The 26,718-nt window shown below is 53.7% G+C and overlaps 1 protein-coding gene across 9 annotated transcripts in view; it reads left to right on the top strand.

Moving 5' to 3' along the window:
• PSD4 (pleckstrin and Sec7 domain containing 4) overlaps window positions 1–26,718 on the top strand; it is a 50,195-nt gene extending 23,477 nt beyond the window's left edge. For all 9 annotated transcript variants that reach the window (XM_060412117.1, XM_042246079.2, XM_027966765.3 and 6 more), the window contains 16 exons: window positions 3,065–4,150; window positions 5,252–5,377; window positions 5,676–5,754; window positions 6,918–7,299; window positions 11,055–11,231; window positions 11,607–11,687; window positions 11,832–11,944; window positions 12,098–12,156; window positions 12,323–12,412; window positions 14,080–14,123; window positions 14,481–14,641; window positions 15,673–15,743; window positions 15,841–16,004; window positions 17,024–17,168; window positions 17,418–17,561; window positions 19,603–26,718. In XM_060412117.1, the coding sequence (XP_060268100.1) occupies window positions 3,128–4,150; window positions 5,252–5,377; window positions 5,676–5,754; window positions 6,918–7,299; window positions 11,055–11,231; window positions 11,607–11,687; window positions 11,832–11,944; window positions 12,098–12,156; window positions 12,323–12,412; window positions 14,080–14,123; window positions 14,481–14,641; window positions 15,673–15,743; window positions 15,841–16,004; window positions 17,024–17,168; window positions 17,418–17,561; window positions 19,603–19,860 (3,117 nt within the window). In that variant the 5' untranslated portion in view covers window positions 3,065–3,127 and the 3' untranslated portion in view covers window positions 19,861–26,718. The remainder of the gene's footprint in view (window positions 1–3,064; window positions 4,151–5,251; window positions 5,378–5,675; window positions 5,755–6,917; window positions 7,300–11,054; window positions 11,232–11,606; window positions 11,688–11,831; window positions 11,945–12,097; window positions 12,157–12,322; window positions 12,413–14,079; window positions 14,124–14,480; window positions 14,642–15,672; window positions 15,744–15,840; window positions 16,005–17,023; window positions 17,169–17,417; window positions 17,562–19,602) is intronic.

The following is a 26,718-nucleotide window of genomic DNA, read 5'->3' as shown; positions in this document are numbered from 1 at the left end:
CCAAAATTCTCGCCTGGAGAATTCCATGGATAGAGGAGCCTGGTGGGCTACAGTCCATGGAGCCATGGGGTTGCAAAGAGTCGGGCACGACTGAACAACTAACAGTTTCAAGGGCTGTTTCCTTGAGAAGCCTGCAGAGTGTGTGTGTGTGTGTGCGTGTGTGTGTGCGTGCGTGCGTGCGTGCATGGGTGGGGGGTGTCTGACCTCTTTATTTATACTTGGTCATTCTCCAGGAAGGCCTAGGGAGGGGAGCTTGGCTCCAGAGGGGTTGCACAAATATAGATGGTGGGTCCTAACCTCACTCGTTCTCTCCCCCTTGGAGATAGGATCATAGCAGGGCTCTCACCCAGAGAGGGGAAGAGTTGAAAATGGACAGCTGCTTGTGGGGAGCAAGGTAGCCAGGGATTGCCCCTGAGGCCAGCCGAGGACTTAAAGAGTAAACCGTATGAATCCTCAGCCTTTAACCTGGGGAAGGTATGGGGTAGAGAGAAAGATGCTCAAATGATGACTGAAAGTGAAAGTGTTAGTCGCTCAGTCATGTCTGACTCTTTGTGACCCTATGAGCTGTAGCCCGCCAGGCTCTTCTGTCCATAAGATTCTCCAGGGAAGAATATTGGAGTGGGTCGCCATTCCCTTTTCCAGGGGATCTTCCCTCCCCAGGAATTAAACCTGGGTCTCCTGAACTGCAGGCAGATTCTTTATCATCTGAGCCACCAGGAAAGTCCCAGATGATGACTGAGGCTGAGCTAAGAGAGTTGGAGACACATAGGAGGAGCAGATTTCAGATTGATTGGATTCAGAACATCAAATACAAGACTGAAAGTAAGAAGTGGCCTCAGCTCTTGGGAAGTTCCAGTCTACTGGGGAGGCTGGCTGAGAACTCAGTGGTAAATGGGCCCTTCCTGGGGCCTAAAGCTTCAGAATCCCGAGGCCACAGATCGGCAATTACAGATTCTTGCTGTGCTTGCAGTGAAGGATGTGAGGGTTGGGACAGAGGGAGAAATAAAAACCAGAAAAGGATTCTGGTTTTGAGAGACTTTTTGGAGGATGCTCTCAAGGGGAATAAGAAACTGAAATTCACGCTGGTCCTGTCTCGTTTTTCTCTGGCACCTCTTGAAAGAAGGAACAGTACCCAGTTGTGCTTTCTTGGTGACCTTAAACAATAGGACCCCACCCAGCCTTGGTTCCCTGTCTCTGAGACTTCCCCCTTATTGAGTATCTCCTGGCGGACCATGAAGTAGGTGGACAGTGGGTATTGGGAAATCACGCATGGTTGCAAGTCGGGAGCAGGGATATGTGTGTGTTTACTTGTGCCTTTGTTTCTCCCAGATATTTCAAAAAACAGCTTAATGTATATACAGTCCTCCAAGCAGACATTATATGAGTGAGGAAAGTAAGGCAAAGGGAAAATGAAGGATGTGACGTGGTCTGGGGTGCATTTATCGTTCTATCTTTATTGATTTGACTGCACCAAGAAATAGTCGCAGCAAGTGGGAGCTTTAGTTGCATCTTGTGAACTCTTAGGTGCAGCAAGTGGGATATGGTTCCCTGACCATGCATTGAACCCAGGCCCCCTGCATGGGGAGCATGGAGTCTTAGCCACTGGACCACCAGGAAAGTCCCCTGGGGTGCATTTAAACCTGGAAATGCGTGCATAGGGCCTGCAGATTTAACCTACACTTCCTGAGGGCCAGTTCTGGGAGGGAAATGGGTCCAGTTACGAGGCTCACAGTGTCCACAGGATCAGAACAGGACAGTTGTTCTGAAGCAGTAGCTGCTGCTGCTGCTGCTGCTGCTGCTGCTGCTGCTGCTGCTGCTGCTGCTGCTGCTGCTGCTGCTGCTGAGTTGCTTCAGTTGTGTCCGACTCTGTGTGACCCCATAGACAGCAGCCCACCAGGTTCCCCCATCCCTGGGATTCTCCAGGCAAGAACACTGGAGTGGGTTGCCATTTCCTTCTCCAATGCATGAAAGTGAAAATGAAGTCATTCAGTCATGTCTGACTCTTAGCGACCCCATGGACTGCAGCCTACCAGGCTCCTCTGTCCATGGGATTTTCCAGGCAAGAGTACTGGAATGAGGTGCCATCGCCTTCTCCGCTAAAGCAGTAGAGCCACTCCCAAAAGCTGTGTAACCTGAAGTCCACACGCAGGGGATGGAGATATGTCTTCTAGAAAATTCCCCGTGAGAATCCTCGGCTGCATCCCATTAGGCCCCGCCCAGAGTGCCATGGTGGCTGATGCACTGGGCAGCTCTGAACAGATGTGGTAGAGCCCCAAGGGAACATGGGTGGACATCCCCAGCTTTTTCCACCCACTCCCCCAGTCACCAAGAAGGCAGTGGTCTCCTCCCCATGCAGCTTGGATCTTCCCTGTAGGCTGAAGCCCACCCTGCCCTGCCCCGCCCTCCCTGCAGGAGCCCAGGCTGAGCTTAGCTGGTGCTCCTCTTCCTGGTTCCACCTAGGCCAGACTGCATGGCTGTAACTGAGAAGTGGCCGGTTCATTGTTGCAAGGATGCAGGCCCCGAAGGCTGGAGCCTCAGGAAGTGGAAACAAGACTGGCCATGGCCTTTCTCCCATGGCTGCCTGTTTCTCTCTTGAGTCTGTTTCATTCCTTTCACCTCTAGTCCTTGACTGTTTGGCTCCCACATACAGTGGTTTCCGTGTCTTTTTTTTTTTTGGTTTGCCTTTGCTTTCCTGCTAATTGGAGACATTTGTGACTTTTGTTCTTGCTACCAACATTGTCAGCCTCAACATTCTCCAATCCAGGTACCCCAAAGAAGGCTCTGGTGTGCTCACTTCATCTTTTTCAGCTCAGCCACCGGAGCCACCTTCAGCCAACAGCTGAGTGTCTTTGGGGCAGGTGCCCCCATGGGACAGGCAGTTGCAGTCATGGGTCAGACAGCATGTATGGTACACTCCTCACCCCTGCCTCCGTGTCGAGGGCAGTGGCCCTTGGCCTGGGCTGTGAATGTGGCAGGCACTCAAAACCATATGTAACTTGCCATTTGTGTGCTTCCAGGGGCTGACAGCCGAGTGCTAACCTGAGTTTGCTTTGGGTACTTCCAGGGTACATGCGGGGTCCCGGTTGCCCCCCTGGCCAGCGCTTCCTCTAATCCACACTATGGGCTTATGAAGGTGGATGCTCCTGAAGGCTCTAACGCAGCATATGCTCATTGGATGATGGGCGACGACGGACTCTGTGGCCACCCCAGACCCGTGGAAATCCTTGACATCTGTTTGGGAGACAACCTGCAGCCCCACTCGGAAGCCCACCTAGGGGAGACCTGTGGCCACCCTGAACCTCTCGAACCTCACAGGGAACAGACCTGGGTCTCTGTCCCTCCTGATGCTGTGAGGCCCGATGTTTGTCCCCAGGGCTCCAGCCCAGAGCCCATGCATGTGGGGAGTGGCTCTTCCCAGGAACGGGCAGGACAAAAATCCACCTCCCCCAGGTCTCCCAGGGACAACCAGCCTCCGGGGAGCCCAGGGCAGAGCCAGAGCACATCCACGCAGGTGGTGTTCTGGGCGGGGATCCTGCAGGCCCAGATGTGCGTGCTAGACCTGGAGGAGGAGCTGGAGAAGACAGAAGGGCTCAGAGCTGAGTTGAGATGCTGCATTCCCACGTCCCCTGCTGACCTCCCCACTTTTCCCTCCAGCCCAGTTGGCCCCCGGAACTCGGGCCTCCTTCCCAGCCCACCCCTGGATGCAGATGAGGCCTCGGGGGAAGATAGCAGCGGGCCAGAAGGGGAGACCCAGAACCCAGCATGGCCGAGGGAGGGCACGCTGGACTTGTCTCCTGAGTGGAGTGCCGAGGAGGAGAGCATCTTCTTTGACAACCCGCTCTTCCTGGAGAGCCCTTGCTCGGACACCAGTGCGTCTGAAACGCACTTTTCCTGGGGCTTCTCGGACTCCTATGTAGATGTGAGGACTGGGCCCCAGAGCCCGCAGACCCTGGAGCCTCCACCCCCGGGAGGCAGAGTGCCCTGGGAACTGGGCGATGAGCCGGATCTGGGGGAGAGCACAGCAGAGTCCAGCGGGCACACCACCCCTCCATTCCCTGTGCCCACCTACAGGCCGCACTCTTTCTCCTGGGTCGTGGTGGACACCCCCGAGGGGGCTCCTGCAGCACCTTCCAGCCAGGAGGAGACCGAGGTAAACTGAGCCCCGAGAACCAACCCTTGGGCTGTGCTTGGGGACATGGACAGAAGGAAGGACTTTCCTCTGCCATCACTGGGCCCAGAACTCTCTTCCTTTTGGTGAGCAACAGAGCAGAAAGGCAGGCCCAGGGTGGCCTTCAGAAATAGAGGGAATTTTACAGGAGCTGTGATGTCAGCTGAGCACGATGACAATGCTCGGTTGTTAAGCAGATGACATTTGTTAAGGCACAAATGTCTCCATCTCACCAGCTCTAAGGCGCTGCGTCTGGACACATTTAGAGAACAAGTAGCTCCTCCCGTTGCAGTGTGTTCCAGGCCAGTCTTTAGACTCTGGCCTCCCACCTCGAAGAAGGTCCCAACTGTAACAGGGCAGGGGTCAACCTGCAGGGGTGACCTCTTCTCCGGCTGGGGCGATGTCTCCTCTAAGAGTCCTCTCTGTTTGGGAAAGATTGCAGCATTTTGTTACTTTTAGCATCTTTCATCGAATTCAGTTTCACAAGCTCAGGCCCTCAGGACAATGGCAGAGGTCCTTGATACCAACTAGCATAAGTTACGGGGACAAGTTATGTGAGCACTTTTTTCCCCCAGGGAGGCCTCTGCTTAAGAGATAAGGAGACTCAAGATGGCAGAGCCAGGCTGTAACGTTCTAATCTCTGTGATCCCAGAGAACAATGGGGAAGAGCTCTGACCCCAAGATCTGAGGAATTGTGAACACTGCCAAGGCCCCTCCACCCACAGGCTGGGGTGGAGTTGCGGGCGGTTGTGGTTCTGTTTTGTGACATGTGTTCTAGAACCTGGTTGCTCCAGGCCCCCTGAGGTCCTCAGAGGGAGGCCTGGGAGCCCTGTCCTGGGAGCTGGCAGTTTGCTCTTATCTGGGATGACAGAGCCCAGCGCAGTGTCTGGGGGCTGTTGACCTTCCCTCCAGCACAGCCTCTCATTGAGCAGGGCCATGGGAAGCAGGGCCCATCCTGAGCAGACAGAGCAGAGATGGCTAGAAATCAGTGAGCATGGATGAGGCCCTGAGGCCAGAGGGATGTGGGAGAAGCTCTGGAAGCAGTTTCCCTGGGGCAAATCTCTCCTCCTTTTCTTCCTTAAGAGTTCTCAGAGAGACAGCCTTGACCCTGCCTTGCCCGCAGCATCCTGTGTGGACAAAACTCTGAGCTGGGAGACGGAACATGTGGAATATAACGGCAGCCCTGCCACACATCCAGTGCAGCCTTGGGCAAGTCACTTCCCCTCTCTGGGCCTCACCTTTTCCAGCTCTAAAGAGGGAACATGAGCCCCGTGATTTCTGGGGCCCAGCACCAGCCCACCTAGGATGTGGGTCCCATCCGGGGTGCCCATAACTGATCTGAGGCCCAGATCAGGGAGTGGGGCCTGGGATGGGGGAGGACAGCTGGGAGGGAGGGCCCTGTATACTTATAGTCCTGCTACCCTCCCCATCTTCCCCTTCCTGCACTGCCCCCTACGCCTCCCAGCGTCTCCAGGCCTTATGGGTGTACCTCTATCTTTCTCAACAGGTCGGGCCCAGCACCCAGGGCTGGCCAACCAAGGTCATTCCTTCCTGGCCTCCAGGGCCTCTTAGCTCCCAGGACAGAGGTGAGATCCAGTGTGGAGTCTGGGAAATCAAGTGGTTGAGGGCTTGATTGGGAGTGGGGACAAAGGCCATTCTTGGATCCCAGGATGTCAGTAAGGAGTCCCCTTGTATTGTATTAGAACCAGACAGACTTGGGGTTAAACTCTGTGTCTGCCTCTGTAACCTCATCAATACAGTGGGTTTAAAAATAACCGTCTCTGCTAAAGGGAAGTTGCTGACTAACACAGGGAGCTCAACCCAGTGCTCTGTGACAACGAGAGGGACAGCATGGGGTGGGGAGTGGGAGGGAGTTTCAAGAGGGAGGGGACATATGTATACCTACTGATTCGTGTTCTTGGACGGCAGAAACCAACACAGCATTGTAAAGCAATTGTTCAGTCGCTAAGTTGTGTCTGACTCTGCCGTCCCACGAACTGCAACACGCCAGGCTTCCCTGTCCTTCACTGTCTCCTGGGGTTTGCTCACATTCGTGTGCTCTGAGTCAGTGATGCTTATCTAACCATCTCATCCCCTGCCACCCCCATATATTCCAATTAAAAGTAAATTTTAAAAAATTCATAATGAAATACTCATCTCTTGGAGTAAATGAAGACTAAAATTTAAAAAAAAATGCTCATAGAGTAAATGAAGAATAAAAAATTTTTTAATAAATAAGTAAAATACCATCTCATAGAGTAAATGATGAAATGTGCAAAAGATCCTGAAGCTGGGAAAGATTGAAGGTAGGAGAAGGGGATGATAGAGGATGAGTTGGTTGAATGGCATCACCAACTCAATGGACATGAGTCTGAGCAAGCTCCGGGAGATGGTGAAGGACAGGGAAGCCTGGCGTGCTACAGTCCATGGGGACGCAAAGAGACAGACACGACTTAACGACTGAACAACAAAACAGCCAGCCTTTTGGATTCCTGGATCTTCATGGTTTAGCAACCTTGAACCCCTGGTTGCCTTGGGGCTGGAGTTCTCTGCCTGCTGCCCCATGTGTGGGAGGTCACTGCCTCATGACCAGGGACAGAATGTGCAGTTTCAGGGAGGAGCCCGGGGGGGTAGGGGAGGGGGGACCAGCTAGCGATGACAGCCCAGGCTGTTCCCTGGCTCTGCCAGGCCCCTTGGCCCGCAGCCTGCCCCTCACCCCATGCCAGCTTCATTCCATGCTCTTTCTCAGGTGACAGGGATACAGAGTGTGTCCAGGAGTCTGCTCCCTGCACCGTGGCCCCTGGCCACCCCTGGGGGAGCCCAGCCTCTTCGCCGGAGCCGAGCAGCCCTGAGTCTGGGGTCAGAGGCCCCAGCTCCCTGCCCAGCCCTGTCTCCTCCCGGGAAGGCAGCCTGCGACTGCAGGGCCACCCCCCAGGCAGTGTTCTTCCCAAGTGGACACTAGATGCTCCAAGCCCTTCATTCCTGGAGACAGATGGGGCAGAGCCAGGTTCCCTGGAAAAAGAGGAGGCAGGAGAGGCCCCAACCCAAGGGAAGGAAGTAAAGTTAAGCCCCGCCAGGACTGCAGAGGCCGGAGCCAGCCAGCCTGACGCTTGCCTGACTTCTGCAAAATCGTAAGTGTCATTCTAACCGCCCTCTGCCTCCTAGTTATATAGGCATTTAAGAATACCCACTCTGATTCTTTTCCCTTATAGGTTATTATAAAATACGAAGAATAGTTTCCTGTGCTATTACAGTAGGTCCTTATTGGTTATCTGTTTTATATATAATAGTGTGTATATGTTAATTCCAAACTCCTCATTTATTCTTACCCCTCTTTCCCATTTGGTAACCATAAGTTTTTTTCCATTTCTGTTTTATGAGTAAATTCATTTGTATCTTTTTTTTTTTTTTTAGACTTCATATATAAGTTGTAGCATACAATAGTTGTCTGACTTCACTCAGTATGATAATCTCTAGGTCCATCCACGTTGCTGCAAATGGCTTATTTTATTCTTTTGTATGGCTGAGAAATATTCCATTGTGTGTATGTGTATGTATGTGTATACCATATCTTCTTTATCCATCCATCAGTGGACATTTAGGTTGCTTCCATGTCTTGGCTATTGTAAATAGTGCTGCGGTGAACATTGGGGTGCATATATCCTTTTGAATTATGGCTTTCTCTAAATCTATGCCTAGGACTGGGATTGATGGATCATATGGTAGCTCTATATTTAGGTTTTTAAGAAAACTCCATACTGTTCTCCATAGTGGCTGCACCAATTTACATTCCCAGCAACAGTGTTGGAGGGTTCCTTTTTCTCCATATCCTCTCCAGCATGTATTGTTTGTAAACTTTTTGATGATGGCCTTTCTGACCTGTGTAGACTTTTTGATGATGGCCTTTCTGACCTGTGTAGACTTTTTGATGATGGCCTTTCTGACCATCTGGCCTTTCTGTGTGAGGTGACATGAGAAACGCACACTGGGACCTAGCATAGACGTATGTAAGCCGGGATTATAGAGTGGGGGGTTTGGAAGCGCAAGAAACCAGAGAGTGGATGGTCGTACTCAAAGGGTAGAACTTGCATGTGCCAAGGGACAGCCAGGGAGAAATGTCCACTACCAGACAGCAGGAGACCACCAGGGGCTTGTGCAGTGAACCTGACCAGGACCATGTGTACAAAAAATGGGGGTCATGCTAGGCAGGTCTGGGAGGAGGGAAGGTCAGAGCTAGTGGTATGGGGGTTACATGCTACTGTGAATTTGCAGATGTGACTGGGAGGCCCAGAGTGCTGACTCAGATCTCTCTCCCTCACAGAGTAGCAGGGGGAGGTTTGATTGGTACCAAAGGAATGGTGGATCTTGGGGTCCATAGCAGGATTGAATGACCCCAGAACTGTGAGCCGAGGTAGGAATAGGCCACCTGGAAATCCACCTAAATGTCCTCCTGCTCCAAGGATACTGCGTGAAGCCTGTCAGCCTCTAGGATCTCTCCATGGGAAAGGGATTTTGTTGGCCAAATTGAGGTCAGGTGAAAGAGATCAGGGAACACCAGTAATGGTTTAAGTGTTACACTAACTGGTAGGTGTTACACTGACTGGAAGGTTAACTCTACTCCGATCTAAATGTCATTGTGTGATGATGAACCTCAGGCAATATCAGAAACCAAAGAAGCATCTTTCTTCCACTGCTAGAAATCTACACGGTCTCTAGAGATGTTCAGAGTAATCAGAAGAGTCTCTCAGTATCTAAAAAGAGAGTGTTCATTGTACCAGAAATTAGCCTTAATTCAACCCCAAATAAAAGTAAATCTACCTAAAATGCAAGCCATACTTTCATAATAGATAATGAAAAAGGTTTAACTGATGTTTTTCTTGGTAAACCACACTAAATATTACAGAAATAAATTTATTTAATCTTATATTTAATACAATATAGGAAGTTCATTTTCCTAGCCTCATTTGCTGGCCCAGTGAGATGGCATTCATTCATCTTTAACTTTCACAGTAAGGTCATAAGGGTCTATTTATTACTTTATTTTGGGCTTCCCTGGTGGCTCAGATGGTCAAGAATCTGCCTGCAGTGCAGGAGACCCAGGTTCAATCCCTGGGTCAGGAAGATTATTAACAGCTTTATTGAGATATAATTCACATATCATACAATCCATCCATTTAAAGTATACAGTTCCATAACAGATTATATTTGCTTTGTGGGTTTTTTTTTTTTTTCCCTCAAAGTGCCTCCCTATCTAGATGTTACTTTAGTAACAACACTAATTGACTAGGTCATGTTGGTAAAAGTATTTGAGGGCTTCTTCAGCTGATTATCCAAGTAGTTCTGTTTACATTTTTTTGGCTGTACCACAAGGCGTGTGTGATATAGTTCCTTGAGCAGGGATTGAACCTGTGCCCTCTGCACTGGAAGTGTGGAGTCTTAACCGATGGACCTCTCAGGAAGTCCCCCAAGTAGTTCTCTTTACATGTGACAAGCATGTCATTATTTTTACTTCCTCCTCCTCAGTTGTTCATTGGAATAACCCTTCCTGTTCCTGTACTTATCTCTGGCGTCCCAAGTGACCCCTGGAATCTTCCAGTATTACTTTCATGGACTTCACAACATCCTATGTTTTTTTCGGCAAGATTTGTAATGTCACTTTTCAGTTGATTTCCATCATGTTTGCCTTGTTGGATGCAGATGAGCCTCAGGAAGTAGGGAGAAGTTACAAGCAAAGTCACTGACCCAGATGGGGGCAGAGACATACGATTGTGTTACGTGGAGAAGACTACTAAGTCCAGCCAAATTTTATAAGTGGATAGTCCATTGGTGAACACTTTCGTGTTGTGATAAGTTTTGCTTCCCTGTGCAACTCTCTAACTATGGTAACCTGGATGACGCGTGCGCGCATGTGTTCAGTCGCTTAGTCTTGTCTGAATCTTTGCAACCCCATAGACTGCAGCCCGCCCAGGTTCCCCTTGTCCATGGGATTTTCTAGGCAAGAATACTGGAGTGGGTTGCCATTTCCTCCTCCAGGGGATCTTCCCGACCCAGGCAGATTTTTTTTACCACTGAGCCACCTGGGAAGCAACCTGGATGATAATAACAAGGATAGCCCAGTACTTGGTTGCAGTGTTGCAGGGACAATGCAGGAGTTAGATGGAGATTGGTCTTGGTGACTTCTGAGGTTCTGAGTGTTCCCTGAGTCTGCCCAGGGGTCTCCTGGGCCTGTGCACCTTTGTGGGTCCCCATCCAAGCCCTTGCAGTCAGACCCTTCTATATGATAGAGCAGCTGATATAGGAGGGCAAGGGTTTGAAACCACCTCTGTGGCAACCCCAGCTATCACCATCCCTAAAGCCAGTCTAGTTTTCGGTTCTTGCCTCATCCTTGCACCATCCTTGGCTGCAGATCTAGGAGTGGAGGCTGGAGCTGGTGGCAGGAAAGTGGGGCAAGGAGGCCTGATGGGGAGGACAGGAGAGGTGAGGGACACAGGTGGCTGCTGGGGTTTGGGGAGGTAATCCCACCCCTCCTTGGGTGGATTCAGTACCACAGGGTCTTCAGAGGGCTGCACCTGCCGCCCAGTGGGAGTTAGGCTCAGTGCATCCCTATGCTTTACCTGAGAATCCGCTGGCACCAAGCTCGGCTCCAGCCCCTGCTAGTGCTGTGGATACTGCCCACACTGGGCCCTCCTGGTGCCCAGGTCAGGTCAGGCGGGCTGTGACACAGACTCTTCCCTGGGGGTAGAAGGTAGCCCCAGCTTCCGCCCTGAGCATGGACTCTGAGCAGTATTGCTCCCCACTGCCCCAACTGACCTCAAGGACACCTGACCCAGAAGCCCTTTGTCTCCATCCCAAATGGGAGCCTGAGGACACTCATGGACTTTCACAGGCTTCCTGGGAGCCCTATGCCCCAAGTGCAACCCCCAGAGGAAGGCCAGAGGCCCCCAGCTGGAGACAGGCTGGCGAATGGCGTCAGGACTGACAAGGTGGCCTGGAACTTGGCCTCTCGCCTCTATCACCTGGAGGGCTTCCGGAAGTCTGAAGTGGCCGCCTACCTGAGGAAGAAGTAAGGGGCTTCGAACTCAAGCAAAGCTGGATGTCTAGTCAGGATGGGGAGGACCGCTGCCCGTGTCCCGCCACCGCTGACCTCTCATGCCTTCACTCCTGCCCTGTCCGCTGCACCCTTCTCCCCTTCACCCCCAGACCCTTGCTGTGCCTGTCTCTTTCTCTTAGTCACATTGGACCACCCTCAGTCCCTGCCTAGAGCTGCCAGACCTGGCCACCTGCCTCCCCTACCCCAACCCCATGTCCCTCCCGCTCAGCGCCAATGGGGTCCCAGGGGCTGCCAGTGCCTTTCCTTTGATCGCACCCCCAGCCCCCGTCAGGCCCCAGGAGGCCCGCCAGTCCCCGCCCAGGCTTCATCCCCACTTTCCTTCTGCAGCAATGACTTCAGCAGGGCCGTGGCTGAGGCGTACCTGTCCTTCTTCCAGTTCGGAGGCCAGAGCCTGGACCGCGCGCTCCGGTAACACCTGGGGGCCTTCTCTGGGGAGGAGGGATGGCCGGCGGGGCGGGGGACAGGGAGAAAGCACCACCAGCAGAAGCTGGATTCTGGCTGGCCCCAAGCTCAGGCTGCTGGGCCCTGCCTGGACACGGGCCCTCCTTCCAGGGGTTTCCTCCAGGCCCTGGTGCTCAGTGGGGAGACCCAGGAACGAGAGCGGATCCTCTACCAGTTCTCCAAGCGCTTCCATCACTGCAACCCCGGGCTTTTCTCCTCAGTAGGTAGGGAGGGGCCCGTTCACTGGGTGGTGACTGGTGGGAGTGTGCTGGGGGGCCGTGGGGGCCCAGAAGCATTGGGGAGGTCCCCCCACCCAGGGTAGACAGAGGCAATGCAGGAGTCCCAGCTCCAACGGCCTTTTCTCTCCGCGGGGGCAGATTGCGTGCACACCTTGACCTGCGCCATCATGCTCCTTAACACGGACCTGCACGGACAGGTGAGAGCCTATGGGGGTCTTGGGAGAGGGGAACCATGACCAAGGCCTGGGATGGGGTCACGGAGGGCCCTGGGGGAGGGGAGGTTCAGGGTGGCCAGCCAGGGGTCTTGCTGCTGGAGTGGGACATGTGTGCCAGCTGCCCCCCTCTCCACATTTCTGACCACAGAACATTGGAAAGAGCATGAGCTGCCAGGAATTCATAACCAACCTGAACGGCCTGCGGGATGGCGGAAACTTCCCCAAAGAACTGCTCAAGGTACGGCACGGGGTCCACGTGGGGCCTGGAGCCTCAGCTCACTGTCCCAAGGGGAACATGAGCTCGGGCCTGGCTCTGCCAAGACATCCTTGAGACAACACGCCTTTTTAAAAACATAATTCCTTGTTTATTTATTTGACTGGATCTTTGTCACCAATAAGCAACATCTTCTAGTTGTGGCATGTGAGATCTAGTTCCCTGACCAGGAATCGAACCTGTCCCCCCTGCAATGGGAGCATGGAGTCTTAACCACTGGACTGCCAGGGAAATCCCAGAACAGGCCTTCTTTACTGAAGGGAACTAAAAGTGATACTGCCCAGCCTGCGGCGTCAGTGTCCCGTTGAAATGTATCAGCTTGTGTGAATTCACATCCCCCTGGCCTGGATCCACTGAATCAAATCTCGGGCTAGGCCCCTACATTGTTCCGTTATGCCTCTGGGTGACTCTTAGGCCTGTAAAGTCTGAGAAGCGCTGGTTTTTTGGTCCTTGGTGTAAAGCTTCACGTGGTGAAAGTCTGGAGCTACGATTCAGGAGCCAGAGGTTGCAGGGTTTGAATTCTAGCCTTGGGCAGCTTACACTTTGGCCGAAGCAAGTTCTCCCAGGGTGAGTAACCATTTTGCAGGGTTGTTACCATGATGAAATTAAGGTGGTCAAGTGCTTAGTCCAGGGCCTGGCACGCAGCCTGCTTTTATAAGCAGTCACGGTATTTATTCTCCTGTCTATTCAGCAAACATTAACTGAACACTTAGTATCTGCATGGCACCACCGCTAGGTGTGGCCAGAGCTCCAGAAGCCAGCCAACCAGCCCCGTGAACATGCATACTCTCAGACATATCATTTCAAAGTCATGGCATCTCATTTATTCATTCACCCACCAAATGCTGACTGCTCTGTAGTGAGCCATTCCTACTGCCTCAGATCCCTCTGGGCAGGATGGTATGTGGGTGATTCATTTCCCCTTCAGGGAACTAGTTCAGGCCTTACTAAGTCCAAGGAAAGGGCTTCCCTACTGGCTCAGATGGTAAAGAATCCACCTGCAATGCAGGAGACCTGGGTTTAATCGTTGGGTTGGGAAGCTCTCCTGGAGAGGAAATGGCTACCTGCTCTAGTATTGTTGCCTGGCAAATCTTACGGACAGAGGAGCTTGGCAGGCTATGGGCTTGTCTGATGACTCAGACAGTAAAGAATCTGCCTGCAATGTGGGAGACCTGGGTTTGATCCCTGGGTTTGGAAGGTCCCCTGGAGAAGGGCATAGTAACGCACTCCAGTATTGCTTGGAGAATCCCCATGGGCAAAGGGGCCTGGCGGGCTGCATTCCATCAGGTCGCAAAGAGTCGGACCCAACTGAGCGACTAAGCACACACACACATCAGGCTGGAGTCCTTGGAGTCACAAAGTGTTGGTCACACTGAGCACAAACAAAGAAAAGCTCAAGGAAGGATGGGGATTGGTTTGTTCACCCTCGTGTCTCCAGCCCCCAGCACAGTGCCCGGCACATGGCTAATGCCTGATAAATTGTCGCCTGCATGCATGGATCCATGGGTTTCTTGCTGCCCAGGGCAGAAGGGCAGCAACACTGGGATGGAGGTGGCAGCATGCCCGTCCTACCTCTGCCAGAGTATGGGCCCCTGGCCTGAGGCTCTCCGGCCCCTGTGTTTCTGTTCCAGGCCCTCTACTGGTCTATCCGAAGTGAGAAACTCGAGTGGGCCGTGTAAGTGAGACCCATCTTCCCTTCCCACCCTCTCCCCTGCTCGCCTTCCTCCCGCCCAGCCCAATGGGAGAGTTCAGGGTCTTGGACAGTGCTCCCCTCTGCATGGGTGGAGTCAGAGGCAGGGCATCAGGCTGGTCTCAGAGAGGATGCAGGGGGGCATGTAACACCTGGAGGAGCCAGAGGCCATGAGGGCATGGGGATGATAGGAACTGATGGGCTGACCTTGAAGGAGGGCTTCTTTTAGGGGTACTGAGGTGTGGCTGCCCAGCAAGAGAGAGGGTGGGGTCCTGAGGCAGGGGTGCCTCCTGGTGGCCTCTGCCCATTCAAGCAACCCCAGACCGATTCTTTGATGCCCAGGGATGAAGAAGACACAGCCAGGCCCGAGAAGGCCCGGCCATCTCCGCCGGCTGGCAAGATGAGTAACCCTTTCCTTCAGCTGGCCCAGGACCCCACGGTGCCCACCTACAAGCAGGGCTTCCTGGCCCGGAAGATGCACCAGGATGCAGATGGCAAGAAGAGTGAGTGTCTGCCTGCTGTCGTGCATCTGTCTACCAGTGTGTGCAGAGCGCCCTGCCCAGGAACACGATGTCCTGAGCCGATGTGTGTGTGGGTGTGCAGAGAGACGGCATGGGTGGAGGATGGGCAGCCTATGGTCCTTCCTCAGTAGTGACTGTAAGCTCGGGGCTGGGGTGGGGGAGGTGATGCAGAGACAAGACAAACCTAGGGATCCCCCGCCCCCTGGGCCTCTGTGCTAAGGTAGGAATTAGACAAACAAGGCAGTGTCTGGGATAAACAGAAGAGCTAGCTGCATGGTGCAGGGAGGTCTCGATCGGGTATGGGGTGTGGAGGAGGGTGAGGCTTCTATTTTTGTTTGGGGGTAGAATGCAGGAGACAGGATAGTTAAGGTTTCTGGGACATGATGGTCTCTGAGCTGAACCTTGGAGGAAAAGAGGGTCTCGTTATTTGCAGAAAGATCCCCACCAGGAAAAGAGCACAGGGTGGGGTGTGAGAGAAAAGACGGCGCGAGGTGCACTGGGCTTCATCCTGCAGACCGTTGAGGGCTCTGGAGCAGGGAGCCACATGACCAGAGCAGGAATGGGGTCCCAGATGGATGGGGCTGTGGTAACCAGCTAGGGGACTGGCATTTGGTCGTGAGAAGCCACATGAGCAAGGCCAAGAGGTGACCATGGGGAGGTAGGCCTTCAGCCCTAGCTTCTGAGCCCCTGTGTCTCTCTGGATGGAACTAGAAAGAGGTCCCAGAAGAGCTGTGCTTGTGGGTGGGCGTGTTTGAGGGGGGCTGGACTGGATGAGCACCTACTTGTGTTATTGTTCGTAAGTAGCTCTGTTTCGGTATCTAAGCGTGATTGCCCGTGTGTGTGAGACACAGTACTGCCTGCTTGTGATCGGTTGTGTTTTGTTGTGTTGGTGTGCTTCTGTGTGTTTCTGTGCACCTGGGGAGGGACTGGAGGTGGTGAGATGGTGTGCCTCTGAGGGTCTGGATGTGGTGGGGGGGATCATCACCCACCTTCGTGTTCTGCTTCCCGGGTAGCGCCATGGGGTAAGCGCGGCTGGAAGATGCTCCACACCTTACTTCGAGGGATGGTCCTCTACTTCCTGAAGGTAAGGCGGGTGTCCCCACCCCACCCCTGATGGGCAGTGTAGGAGGTTGGGCAGCTGATGGAAACCTCTTTTCTGAGCCTCTGTTGCCCTGTGGCAGGGAGAGGACCACGGCCTTGATGGGGAGAGTTTGGTGGGGCAGATGGTGGATGAGCCGGTGGGGGTGCACCACTCACTGGCCACCCCCGCCACCCACTACACCAAGAAGCCACATGTCTTCCAGCTGCGCACGGCCGACTGGCGCCTCTACCTCTTCCAGGCACCGTAAGTCGGGGGCAGGGATGGGCGATAGCAAGGCCCCAGCTTTCCTCCTATGAACCTCTCATCCTCTGACGGGTGCTGGCCCCACCCTGGAGGGAGGTGCAGGCTTGACCTGAGATGTGTCACTGGTGGGTCCGATACACATGAAGTGTGGGGAGTGGGGAACTTCCAGCTTCCATCCCCCGCCCTAAGCCCATTTCATCCCTGGGACCGCCTTTTCCTTGAAAGTTGGACTAAGCCTCCCAGTTCCAGAGGATTCCAGGAAGCCACGAACACTTGATCATTTTTTGGCGTTTGATATAAACTCTATTGGGCTTCCCTGCGGAGAAGGCAATAGCACCCCACTCCAGTACTCCTGCCTGGAAAATCCCATGGAGGGAGGAGCCTGGTGGGCTGCAGTCCACTGGGTTGCTAAGAGTCGGACACGACTGAGCGACTTCACTTTCACTTTTCACTTTCATGCATTAGAGAAGGAAATGGCAACCCACTCCAGTGTTCTTGCCTGGAGAATCCCAGGGATGGGGGAGCCTGGTGGGCTGCCGTCTCTGGGGTCGCACAGAGTCAGACACGACTGACGCGACTCAGCAGCAGCAGCAGCAGCAGCAGCAGCAGCAGCAGCAGCAGCAGCAGCAGGGCTTCCCTGGTGGCTCAGTGGAAAAGGACCCACCTGCCAATGCAGGAGAGTTGGGTTCGATCCCTGGGTCGGGAAGAGCTCCTGGAGAAGGGCATGGCAACCCACTCCAGTATTCTTGTCTGGAGAATCTCATGGACAGAGGAGCCTGGCAGGCTACAGTCCTTGGGGTCCCAGAGTTGGACACGACTAACTAAACATAAACTCTATTGCTTTCCCAGATTTGCCTCTGTTGGGTGAGAAAAACCACCAGCTGGGGGCAACCACCTCAGCCAGTGGCAGGACTTCTGGCTTTTGTAGCCAGGTGCCTGTGCTGACCACCAGAGGCTGGAGGGCGGGGATAGGCTAGCATTCTGTGGTCCAAGGGACAGGCCGTTCTCTCTGCCCACAGCACTGCCCAGGAGATGACTTCCTGGATTGCGCGCATCAACCTAGCCGCCGCCACGCACTCAGCTCCGCCTTTCCCTGCCGCGGTGGGCTCCCAGCGCAAATTCGTCCGGCCCATCCTGCCTGTGGGCCCAACCCAGGGCTCCTTGGTAAGACCTGATCCTGAGGGCGGAGCGGGATGTGGTGGTGGGATACACCCTGGAGGACTAGAAGGGAGATGAGAGGCTGTGCACCTGGCCTAGGGGAAGTGGGGGACAGGGGCTGGACTGAACATCTGGGCCCCTGGGTCAGGATGGAGCTGTACTCCTGGGCTCAGGAACAGAGAGGGGAGGTCTCGGGATGGTGGGGACAGAGAGGGAGGGCTTGAAACAGCTCCCCGCACCGCCTCCCGCTCCCAGGAGGAGCAGCATCGATCCCACGAGAACTGCCTGGACGCTGCCTCTGACGACCTGCTGGATCTACAGAGGAACTTACCCGAGCGGCGAGGCCGCAGCCGCGAGCTGGAAGACTACCGCGTGCGGAAGGAGTACTTGGAGTACGAGGTGAGGTCACCGTCTCGCCCTTCTCCTGGACCCTCTGCCGCCCTCTCATGGCCGTGGCTGTCCCTGCAGGCTTGGCTCCCAGCCGCTCAGGGCAGGGGGAGGGGCTTGCGTGAGAACTCCAGCCCTGTGTGAACGGTCTACACACACGAATGTGTGCACACGCCTGCACAAGTGAGTGTGTCTGTGTGCTCTCAGGCCACTTCACCTCTTGTCCTTGGAACACAGCAGCTGCTTGTCTGGTAACACTCGTGTGTGCGTGTGTGTGTGTGTGTGCGCGCGCGTGCGTGCGTGTTGCTCAGTCTTGCCCCCCAGCCAGGCTCCCTTGTCCATGAGATTTCCAGGCAAGGATACTGGAGTGGGTTGCCATTCCCCTCTCCAGGGGATCTTGCCAACCCAGGGATCAAGTCCAGGTCCCTTGCTTTGCAGAAAGATTCTTTACCATCTGAGCCACCTGGGAAGCCCAATTATTATATATATACACTATATATACGTGTATATGTGTGTGTGTGTGTGTGTATAATTTTCTTGGCCACACCTTTTGGCACATGGGAGCTTAGTTCCTGACCAGGGATCCAACCCATGACCCCCGCATTGGGAGTGCTGAGTCTTAACCACTGGACCGCCAGGGAAGTCTTGGAAAAACTATATTTTAACAGAATTATTTCCCCTCATACCTACCTAGTACTATTATAATAGTCAGTATTTCTGAAGCTTGTTGCATGGATTGTCTTATTTAGTCATCCAGCTGCTCTGGGGTAAGGACACTAATCCTCATTTTACAGATGAGGAAACTGAGGCACAGAGAGATTAAACTTGTTCACACCTGATATACTTTCATGAGGCCTGATCACATCCATGCCTCATTTATGGCCGTAACTAAGGAATGATCTTTATTAGCTCTCTGATTGATGCTGAAATATTTTCCTCACCCCACCCCCAATCCTGCCCCCAAATTCAGCAGGAGGGTGGGTGAGGGGCAGTGTGACAAGAGAGGAGGGCAGAGGCCACCCAGGGGCAAAGAGGGGAGAGGGGAGCAAGCGTCATTGTCACCTCCTGTCTGTGCCCACCAGCCATGCACTATCCTCTGCCTCCTTTTCTAGCTCTTCCTCTTGGGGCATTGGCTGTATCCATGGCCATGAGCATGCCACTTCCCCAGGGTCCCAGGGGTGGCTGATAGGATCCAGCCCTGCCTGCAGCACTCCAGCCATTCCCCACCGCTGACCAACCTTTCACTGGGACCTTTAGCAAGGCCTTGACCCTCCCTGGTGGGCTTACCTGGTAGCTCAGATGGTAAAGAACCTGCCAGCAATGCAGGAGAACCTGGGTTAAGTCCCTGGGGCAGAAAGATCGCCTGGAGAAAGAAATGACAGCCCACTCCAGTATTCTTGCCTGGAGAATCTTACGGACAGAGGAGCCTGGCGGGCTACAGTCCATGGGGTCACAGAGTCAGACACGACTGAGCGACTAACACTGACCCTCCCTCTTTATAAAGCACAGCGATGACTCCCACCCAGCCTCGCAGGGCGTGGATGAGGACCCAGTGGGTGGGAAAGCACTGAGTAAACTGGGAACTGTGTCTGAAGGATGCTAGTTACGGGGCCGAGCAGTGTTAAGCAGATGAGGGTAGTTAGCGCCATGCTCTCCAGATGCCAGTTGTTAAAATGCTGTTCAGACTCAATGAGGGCTGCGTACAGATGTGTGCTGTTCGAGTGCAGTGCTGCACAGATCTCTAGCCTAGTAGCTTATGGATCTTTTAGTGTCTTAGCGACGTAACATGCTCCAGAGATGTTAGTTACAGCACCAGGCAGTGTTGGCTGTATCGAACAGGGCCAGGCTGATGGGTGTAACTCTAAGACACCTGGGGAAGGACAGAATCTGCAGAGATCATTGTTCAAGTGAATGCTAGCTGTTGGCCCAGCCCTTTTTCTGAAGTCTCTATCCTTGTAGCATCAGTGTGATCTGTCTGTCCCTCACCATCCCAGCCCCCTCCTGACCTGGAACTGGGGTGTTGCTGAGGCAGTGGGACCCATATGTGTTCCAGAAAACCCGCTATGAGACCTACCTGCAGCTGCTTGTGGCCCGTCTGCACTGCCCGTCAGAAGACCTGGACCTGTGGGAGGAGCAGCTGGGGAGGGAAGCTGGAGGCCTGCAGGAGCCCAAGCCCAGCCTGAAGAAGTCCCACTCCAGCCCATCGCTGCACCAGGATGAGGCCCCCACCACGGCCAAGGTCAAGCGCAACATCTCAGAGCGCAGAACCTACCGGAAGATCATCCCCAAACGGAACCGCAATCAACTGTGAAGCTGGGATCACCTCACCAACTACCCTCAGTGGCCTGGGCCTGTGGTGGATTTGGGATGAAACTCTAGGAAGAGCCTTATGTCAGCGGGTCCGTGCTGAGGATGGGGCCCCGCCTCTTCCCCATGGAAGGATACCCTAGTGCGGTCCCCCCTTCCCTCCCTCACTCTCCACACTGGAGTTCTCCTGATACTGTTGCCCCCACCCTGGCTCCTCCCAAGAGAGGACAGAGGTCAAAGACTTGACTCAGCTCCCACAGTTCATCCCATTCCACCCTCCATCCCTCCAGAAGCCATAGAGGACACCTTTCCTGGACCTGGGGAGTTGCTCAGCCCTCTGTCTGAGTGTCAGAGGCTCTGCGAGCTCCCCCATCCTCGGGGACAGAGACCAGGGCAGCAGAGACCTCGGCACAGACAGGCTAGGAAGCTGTAGCACTGGGAGCGGTCTTGCTCTAGAAATCAGGTGACTTGCTGGAAGAGGTCCTGGGAGACCCCAGCTGGGCCCTGCCCACTGCAGGGAACAGCCTTCTGGGCAGGAGCAGAGACTCGGCAAGTTCAAGGGCTCAGTGAGGCTGGCTCTGGGGCCCCCTGCCTTTGTCTGGTCTTCCCTACATCCTGCACACATAGGGGGCAGATGAGAGAGGCCCAGCCTCCCATGGCCAACGGCTGATCATCAGAGTGAAACCCACGGTGGTCAGTGAGGGCCGGAAGGGGAGGGGGCGCCCAGAGTTCAGTGGAGAGCCCTGTAACAAGGGCCTTTGCCTCCCCAGAGCAGGAAAGGAGGTGTTCCAGGTTTGGGGAGGCTAAGGGTAAGAGGTGGTGACGCATGCCGTGTCCCCTGGGGGCTCTGGAGAGTTGTGAGGGGCGGTAAAGGCCTGGCTCTGTCCCCACACACTCCTCCCCTGGAAGCTCCACGACTCACTCAGGGACCCCTTCCCTCCCCCAGCTTGCTCCCAGGGGCCCTTGCCACCCCCCTGGGAAGGCCCCTTGTGCTCCCTTTGGCTGCGTCCCAGCTGGGCTGTTCTCCGGACACTCGAGGACCCGAGGCTCTGCCTGTGGGAAGGAGGCTGGGCTGCCAAGCAGCCACCATTGTCTCTGTTCAGCCAAGTGTGAGAGCCGGCTGCCTGCCAAAAGGGGCCTCTCGCCACCCGCCTGCTGGCTGACGCACGCACGGCCTCTCCAGCCTTCCTGCCGCCCTGCCTTCTCCTTCATGCTTGTAACAAACACTGGGGCCTGCAACTCCACCAGGTGGGGCTGGCACTTGAGGGTCACCAACAAGTGTCTATCTGTCGTACCCAATGGGTGCAAAATAAATACAGGCCAGTGAAGAAGGAGGTGTGTACCAGTGAGGGGGGTTGGGAGGAGCAGGCAGCTCTGGGCAGCTGAGGCCACCTTCTAGCACCTGCCTGAGGGTGGCAGGCTGGGTTCCCTTCGCCATGTGTGTGCATGTGTGTGTCTGTGTATGTGTGTGTGTGCATGTGCACGTCTGTGAATGTGTGTGCAGCACGCTAATCGTGTGCAGGACTCACACCGGCTGTTGCAGTGGGAGGGGACCTCAGAATCATTGATTCACCCACTCATGGTTCATTCTTTCATTTCTCCAATAATATTAAGTACCTTTATGGGCCAGTACTGTGAGATTGAGGCATGAATCAAGCATGTCCCTAGCCTCCAAGAGAGGACCATCCTGTTTTCTGGTGCCCAACTGGCAGTATAGAGTGGCACTGGAGACATTCCCATCCTACGCCCAGGAATCTGGATCCAGTAGGTCTGGGTCAGAGGCACCAATGGGTATTTTTAAGTGTTCTTGTCTGAAGAATCCCAGGGATGGGGGAGCCTGGTTGGCTGCCATCTATAGGGTCTCACAGAGTCGGACACGACTGAAGCGACTTAGCAGCAGTAGCAGCAGCATGGGCCACTCTGATGGGCAGAGGCCAATTGTCTCATTTGATTGGGGTGGTAGACTAGCGCCATGTGGACGTGACTTGGTCCACAAGTGATGCTTATAGGCTGAACCGCCGTGAGTGGGTTATTTGACCTCACTGACCTGTATCCTTATTTCCAAAACCAGAATAAAAGGCAGAGGTTTGTTTGCATGCATGCATGTCTGTGACGCTTCCATGCTTTTTTGCTCTTGTAGAACTTGTACCTCCCTTTCACCTTGGCACAGGAGGTCTCCAAAGCCAGGTGCCTCAGGCTGCTGGGGTGCCCCCTGTCCTGCGCTGCCCACGCTGGGTTTGGCCTGGAGGCTTGACGGGCTGTTAGGCTGCGGTTATGACATGTGACCACTAGGCGGCGGGCTTGCATCTCCCAAGCCTCAAACACTAGGTGTCCAGCTGCAGCTGTGTCTCTAGGAGAACAGGAAGTGAGTTGGGTGCTCCTGGCAGTCACCAGAACCAGGCTCTACCATTTCCCTAGGGCCATAGTGGCCCAGGTCAGGCTTCCCACCAGGCCAGGCCTCCCACCATCTGGGAAGGCAAAGGGGTTGGTACTTTGACATCTTCCTTCAGTGAAATGCTTGTACTTATTTGCCCAGTCATGTCTGACTCTCTGTGACCCCATGGACTGTGACCCGCCAGGCTCCTCTGTCTATGGGATTTTCCAGGCAAGAATACTGGAGTGGATTGCCATTTCCTTCTCCAGAGGATCTTCCCAACCCAGGGATCGAACCTGCATCTCCTGATGGTGGTCCTGAGTGACCAACTCATGGCTTGGGGGACAGCCTGGGAGTTTGGCTTCAAGATGCAATAACTTGAGTGTGTGAGCCTAGAATAGGGTAGATAATGGTAATGGCCTAGAGATGTGTCTCCTGCATTGCAGGCGAGTTTTTTACCCACTGAGCCATCTGGGAAGACCCTCTTGCTGCTGATGGAGAGGAAAGTTTCTGGAGTCATACGGGACAGCCTAGGATTCCCTACAGAATTGTCTCAGGGAACCTAGAACAGTGAAAACTAAATGAGTCAAGTTTTCACTCCGTCTCAGTCCTGCGTATGGAACAGATCAAACCCCACAGGCCTAGACTGACCTTGTCTCCACCCTCTTCCTTCCCACCCAGGAGGGGAATGGGCTGGTCCATTCCTTTGCAGGGGAAGGGACTGGACACGAGTTCTTGGTGAGCAGCTCAGACTGCATAAGGCTGGCTGAAGTCTGTCCTCAGGGCCTCCTTTCCCTTCTAGGGAGCTCAGCTCACTGCCATGAACCAGGTGACACCCCGGTGCGACCTATTCCCGGTCTCTCAGCATCTCTGCTCTATCTGGCTTTCTGCTAATATTCATTTATTTGTTGTTTTCTGGGCACCAGGGAGGAGTTAAAGGTCACTAAGGCCTGAGGGCTGGGTCATTTCCTTTCGGGGCTCAGAGTCAGATGGAAACAAGAGGGCTTTGTCAGGGTTGGAGGAGCTGCACTGGAGGGTTGGAGGGGGGATGGGGTAAGACACAGAGTGGTCAGGGTGGGCTCAGGCCAGGTCATAAAGGAATTAGTGTCTATGGTCGTACCATCCTGAACACACCTGATCTCATCTGATCTCGGAAGCTAAGCAGGGTTTGGCCTGGTTAGTACTTGGATGGGAGATCATAAAAATTGGTGGGCAGCTCAGAAGGGTGAGTTTTGAGCAGAACAGTGACCAACTCATGGCTTGGGAGACAGCCTGGGAGTTTGGCTTTAAGATGCAATAACTTGAGTGAGTGAGCCTAGAATAGGGTAGATAATGGTAATGGCCTAGAGATGTTTATACTATGTGTGCAACTTTTCTGTAAGAAAAGAGGGTCAGAGAGAATGACCTGGAACCTTGGGCCAACCTGGCATTCTCACACCTGGCCTCTCCTCCCTTCCGGTTCCCCTCCCCCAACCTGCATGCTGCCCTGCTCATTTATGGGGTTTACTGAATGTCAAACTCTGTGTAATGGCCCCTCCTTATCACCCACTCTGCCAACACCTTTGTTATTGTTCAGTAGCTAAGTCATGTCCAACTCTTGCAACCCCATGGATGGCAGCACACCAGGCTTCCCTGTCCATCACCAACTCCTGGAGCTTGCTCAAACTCATGTTCATTGAGTCGATGATGCCATCCAACCATCTCATCCTCCGTTGTCCCCTTCTCCTGCCCTCAGTCTTTCCCAGCATCAGGGTCTTTTCCAATGAGTCGGCTCTTTGCATCAGGTGGCCAAAGTATTGGAGTTTCAGCATCAGTCCTTCCAATGAATATTCAGGACTGATTTCCTTTAGGATGGACTGGTTTCATCTCCTTGCTGTCCAAGGGACTCTCAAGAGTCTTCTCCAGCACCACAGTTTGAAAGCATCATTTCTTTGACACTCCAGCCTTCTTTACAGTTGAACCCTCACATCCTTACAATAACACTTTTGTCCCCAACTATTCTGCATCTGACTGGCGGCTCCACCTCCACCTGTTCCCTGTCTCCCATGGAAGGGGTGCTCCTTGCCTTTCTGGGACTATCCCCTCTCTCTCCCCAATTTTCTGCCTGCCTTAGAGCTCCCCCTTGGGGGTCCCATCTGGGTCTTGGGCCTATGTTCTACCCCTTCATTATCTTGCCTTGTAAACAACTTGAAGAATCACCATCAGAAGGAAAAAGAAAAGCCTGTGTTTGACTCTCTGCTTCCTGTAGCTGAGACCGACGGATGGGTAGTCTTTGCCAGCTGTTTTGCTCCCTCACCTGGTTCCATTCACACCTGGCACATTGGCCTCCAGCCACCACTCTCCACTGATGACCCTCCATCACCAAAGTCTTCTCAACCTCCTCAGCCCTTCATCTCTCAGTGACCTTTGGCCCCATCTGCCCCTTGATCTGTGGACCCTACACGAGGCCCAGCGTGACCTGGCCACTTGCTTAGCCTCTTGTGCTTCGGTTTGCTTCTCTATGAAATGGGGATAATAACACCACTTACCTCACAGGGCCCTTAAGTGAAATTATGCACGTAAACAACTCAGAACAATGCCTGGCACAGGAGGAAGCCCGGTTAGCTATTAGCACTGGCTTTGCCGGCCTTCCCCAGGCACCCTCCCACCTCTGGGCTCCAGTTTACCTTCTGCCCTCAAACATGGGGTCCTTCTCCAAGGCTGGGCCACTGCACTCGGCTCTCTCTCTGCCTGGACATTGTGAGTGACAGATGTCAACTCAGATGGACTTTAGCAGAAACAGACATCATTTGGCTCGAGTAATTTGACAATCCGGGTCAGGTTCTGCACTGAGCCAGGAACCCATTTCTCTCTTGTCCAGGGCTCCACCTCCCAGGTCGAGGGAGACAGGAGCAACCCTCTTGATACCAACACTTATGGACCAAGATGGTCCCTAGGAACTCCCAAGGCTCCCTCTTCTTGGTACAAACCTAGCACACAGAGGATATCTGCTTCTCAGAAATGTCAAACTCAAGTCCAGGGTATGGTCTCTTTGAGCAACATACCTTGGGCCAGGTGCCCACCTCTGAGCCAATCACTAGGGACTTAAGGTAATCGGAGGCCTCCTTCCAAGTTGGGGGTGGGGTGTGGAGGCAATGCTACTCAGAGGGTGGGGGCTGTGACCAGCTGCTGAGAAATACTGAGAGCTAGGACTGGGAAGAGGAAAAATCCACTGCCATCTACATGCCACTTCCTCTGTGAAGCCTTCTTTGCGTTCTCCTCCCCCAGTTATTCCCTATTACATCAAAGCCGAAGTTTCTACATCCCTCCCCTGCCCTCCTCTCCAGTCTTTCCTGTCTGTCTGCTCGCAGTGGAACATGAACCTCCCAAAGGCGGGAACAATGCAGGTTGTTTTCCATCGTATCGCAGGGCCTTGTCCAAGGCCTGGCTCTTGGTGTTGAAAATTATAAATGTCAAAACTTTATCCGCCCTGGGCTTCCGGTACTCCACATTCTCCTGGCTCTTCTTCTCCTTCCTTACATGTTCTTTTCCATCTTTCCTCTGCTTGTATCGCCCCCGCCCCCAGCCTTGAACTCAGCCTTTTCCCAAAGTGTAACCTCAGAGATCTTGCCTCACTGACTTCAGGGGCACCAGAGTAACTGCTGGGAAAGACTTCCAAATCTAAGCTTTCAGCCCTAATATTTTTTTGGAATTGCAGACCTGGAGTTCTGTCTGTAGGGATATGGACCCTCAATAAATCCTCCTGGAAATGGTAAATTTCTGTTCCTACCCCCACCGCCATGTGTGCATGCTCAATCATGTAGGACTCTTTGTGACCCCCAAGACCATACCCCACCAGGCTCCCCTGTCCATGGGAGTCTCCAGGCAAGAATATTGGAGTGGGTTTCCATTTCCTCCTCCTGGGGATCTTCCTGACCCAGGGATCGGACCTGCATCTCCTAAATTGGCAGGCAGATTCTTTACCACTGAGCTGCCAGGGAAGCCAAATTTCTATGTAAATGTTACTTATGACCCGTGAGATTGAACTTGAGGTCATCTCCCCTAAACTGTGATGCTGTGACAGGTTGTCCATTGCTTTGAAAGACCACACACCAGGATTATGGGGAGATTTGAGCCAGATGGGCCTTTGCCTCACCTTGGGATCAGGTAGAAGCTTCTGGTTCTCTGATTTCTTTGTCCCCATCTGATGTGACACGGACGGTGAGGGAGGGAGGTGTATGCACAGAGAGGTGCTGACTCCCTCATTGAACGAATGAGACTCAGTACGTGACTATGACAGCACTTTTGCTTGGCCGCCAAGAGACTCTAGGCATGTTTGCGGTTCGGGACCCATCCTTCTACCCAGTCTATATTTTCTGTGGTTCCAGTGCTTTATTTCCTATTCGTATTTGACTGATTCATTGCATGCAGTTACTGTGAGCTGTCTCAGATCTTCTCTGGAACAAGGTGGGGAATGCATGAATACTTAAAATAAACAAAATGTCGGCA

This window comes from Ovis aries, chromosome 3 (genome assembly GCF_016772045.2).
Source record: "Ovis aries strain OAR_USU_Benz2616 breed Rambouillet chromosome 3, ARS-UI_Ramb_v3.0, whole genome shotgun sequence".
Taxonomy (NCBI): domain Eukaryota; kingdom Metazoa; phylum Chordata; class Mammalia; order Artiodactyla; family Bovidae; genus Ovis; species Ovis aries.
The sequence above is the reverse complement of the archived record's forward strand: the minus strand, read 5'-3'. Positions and strand labels throughout refer to the sequence as shown.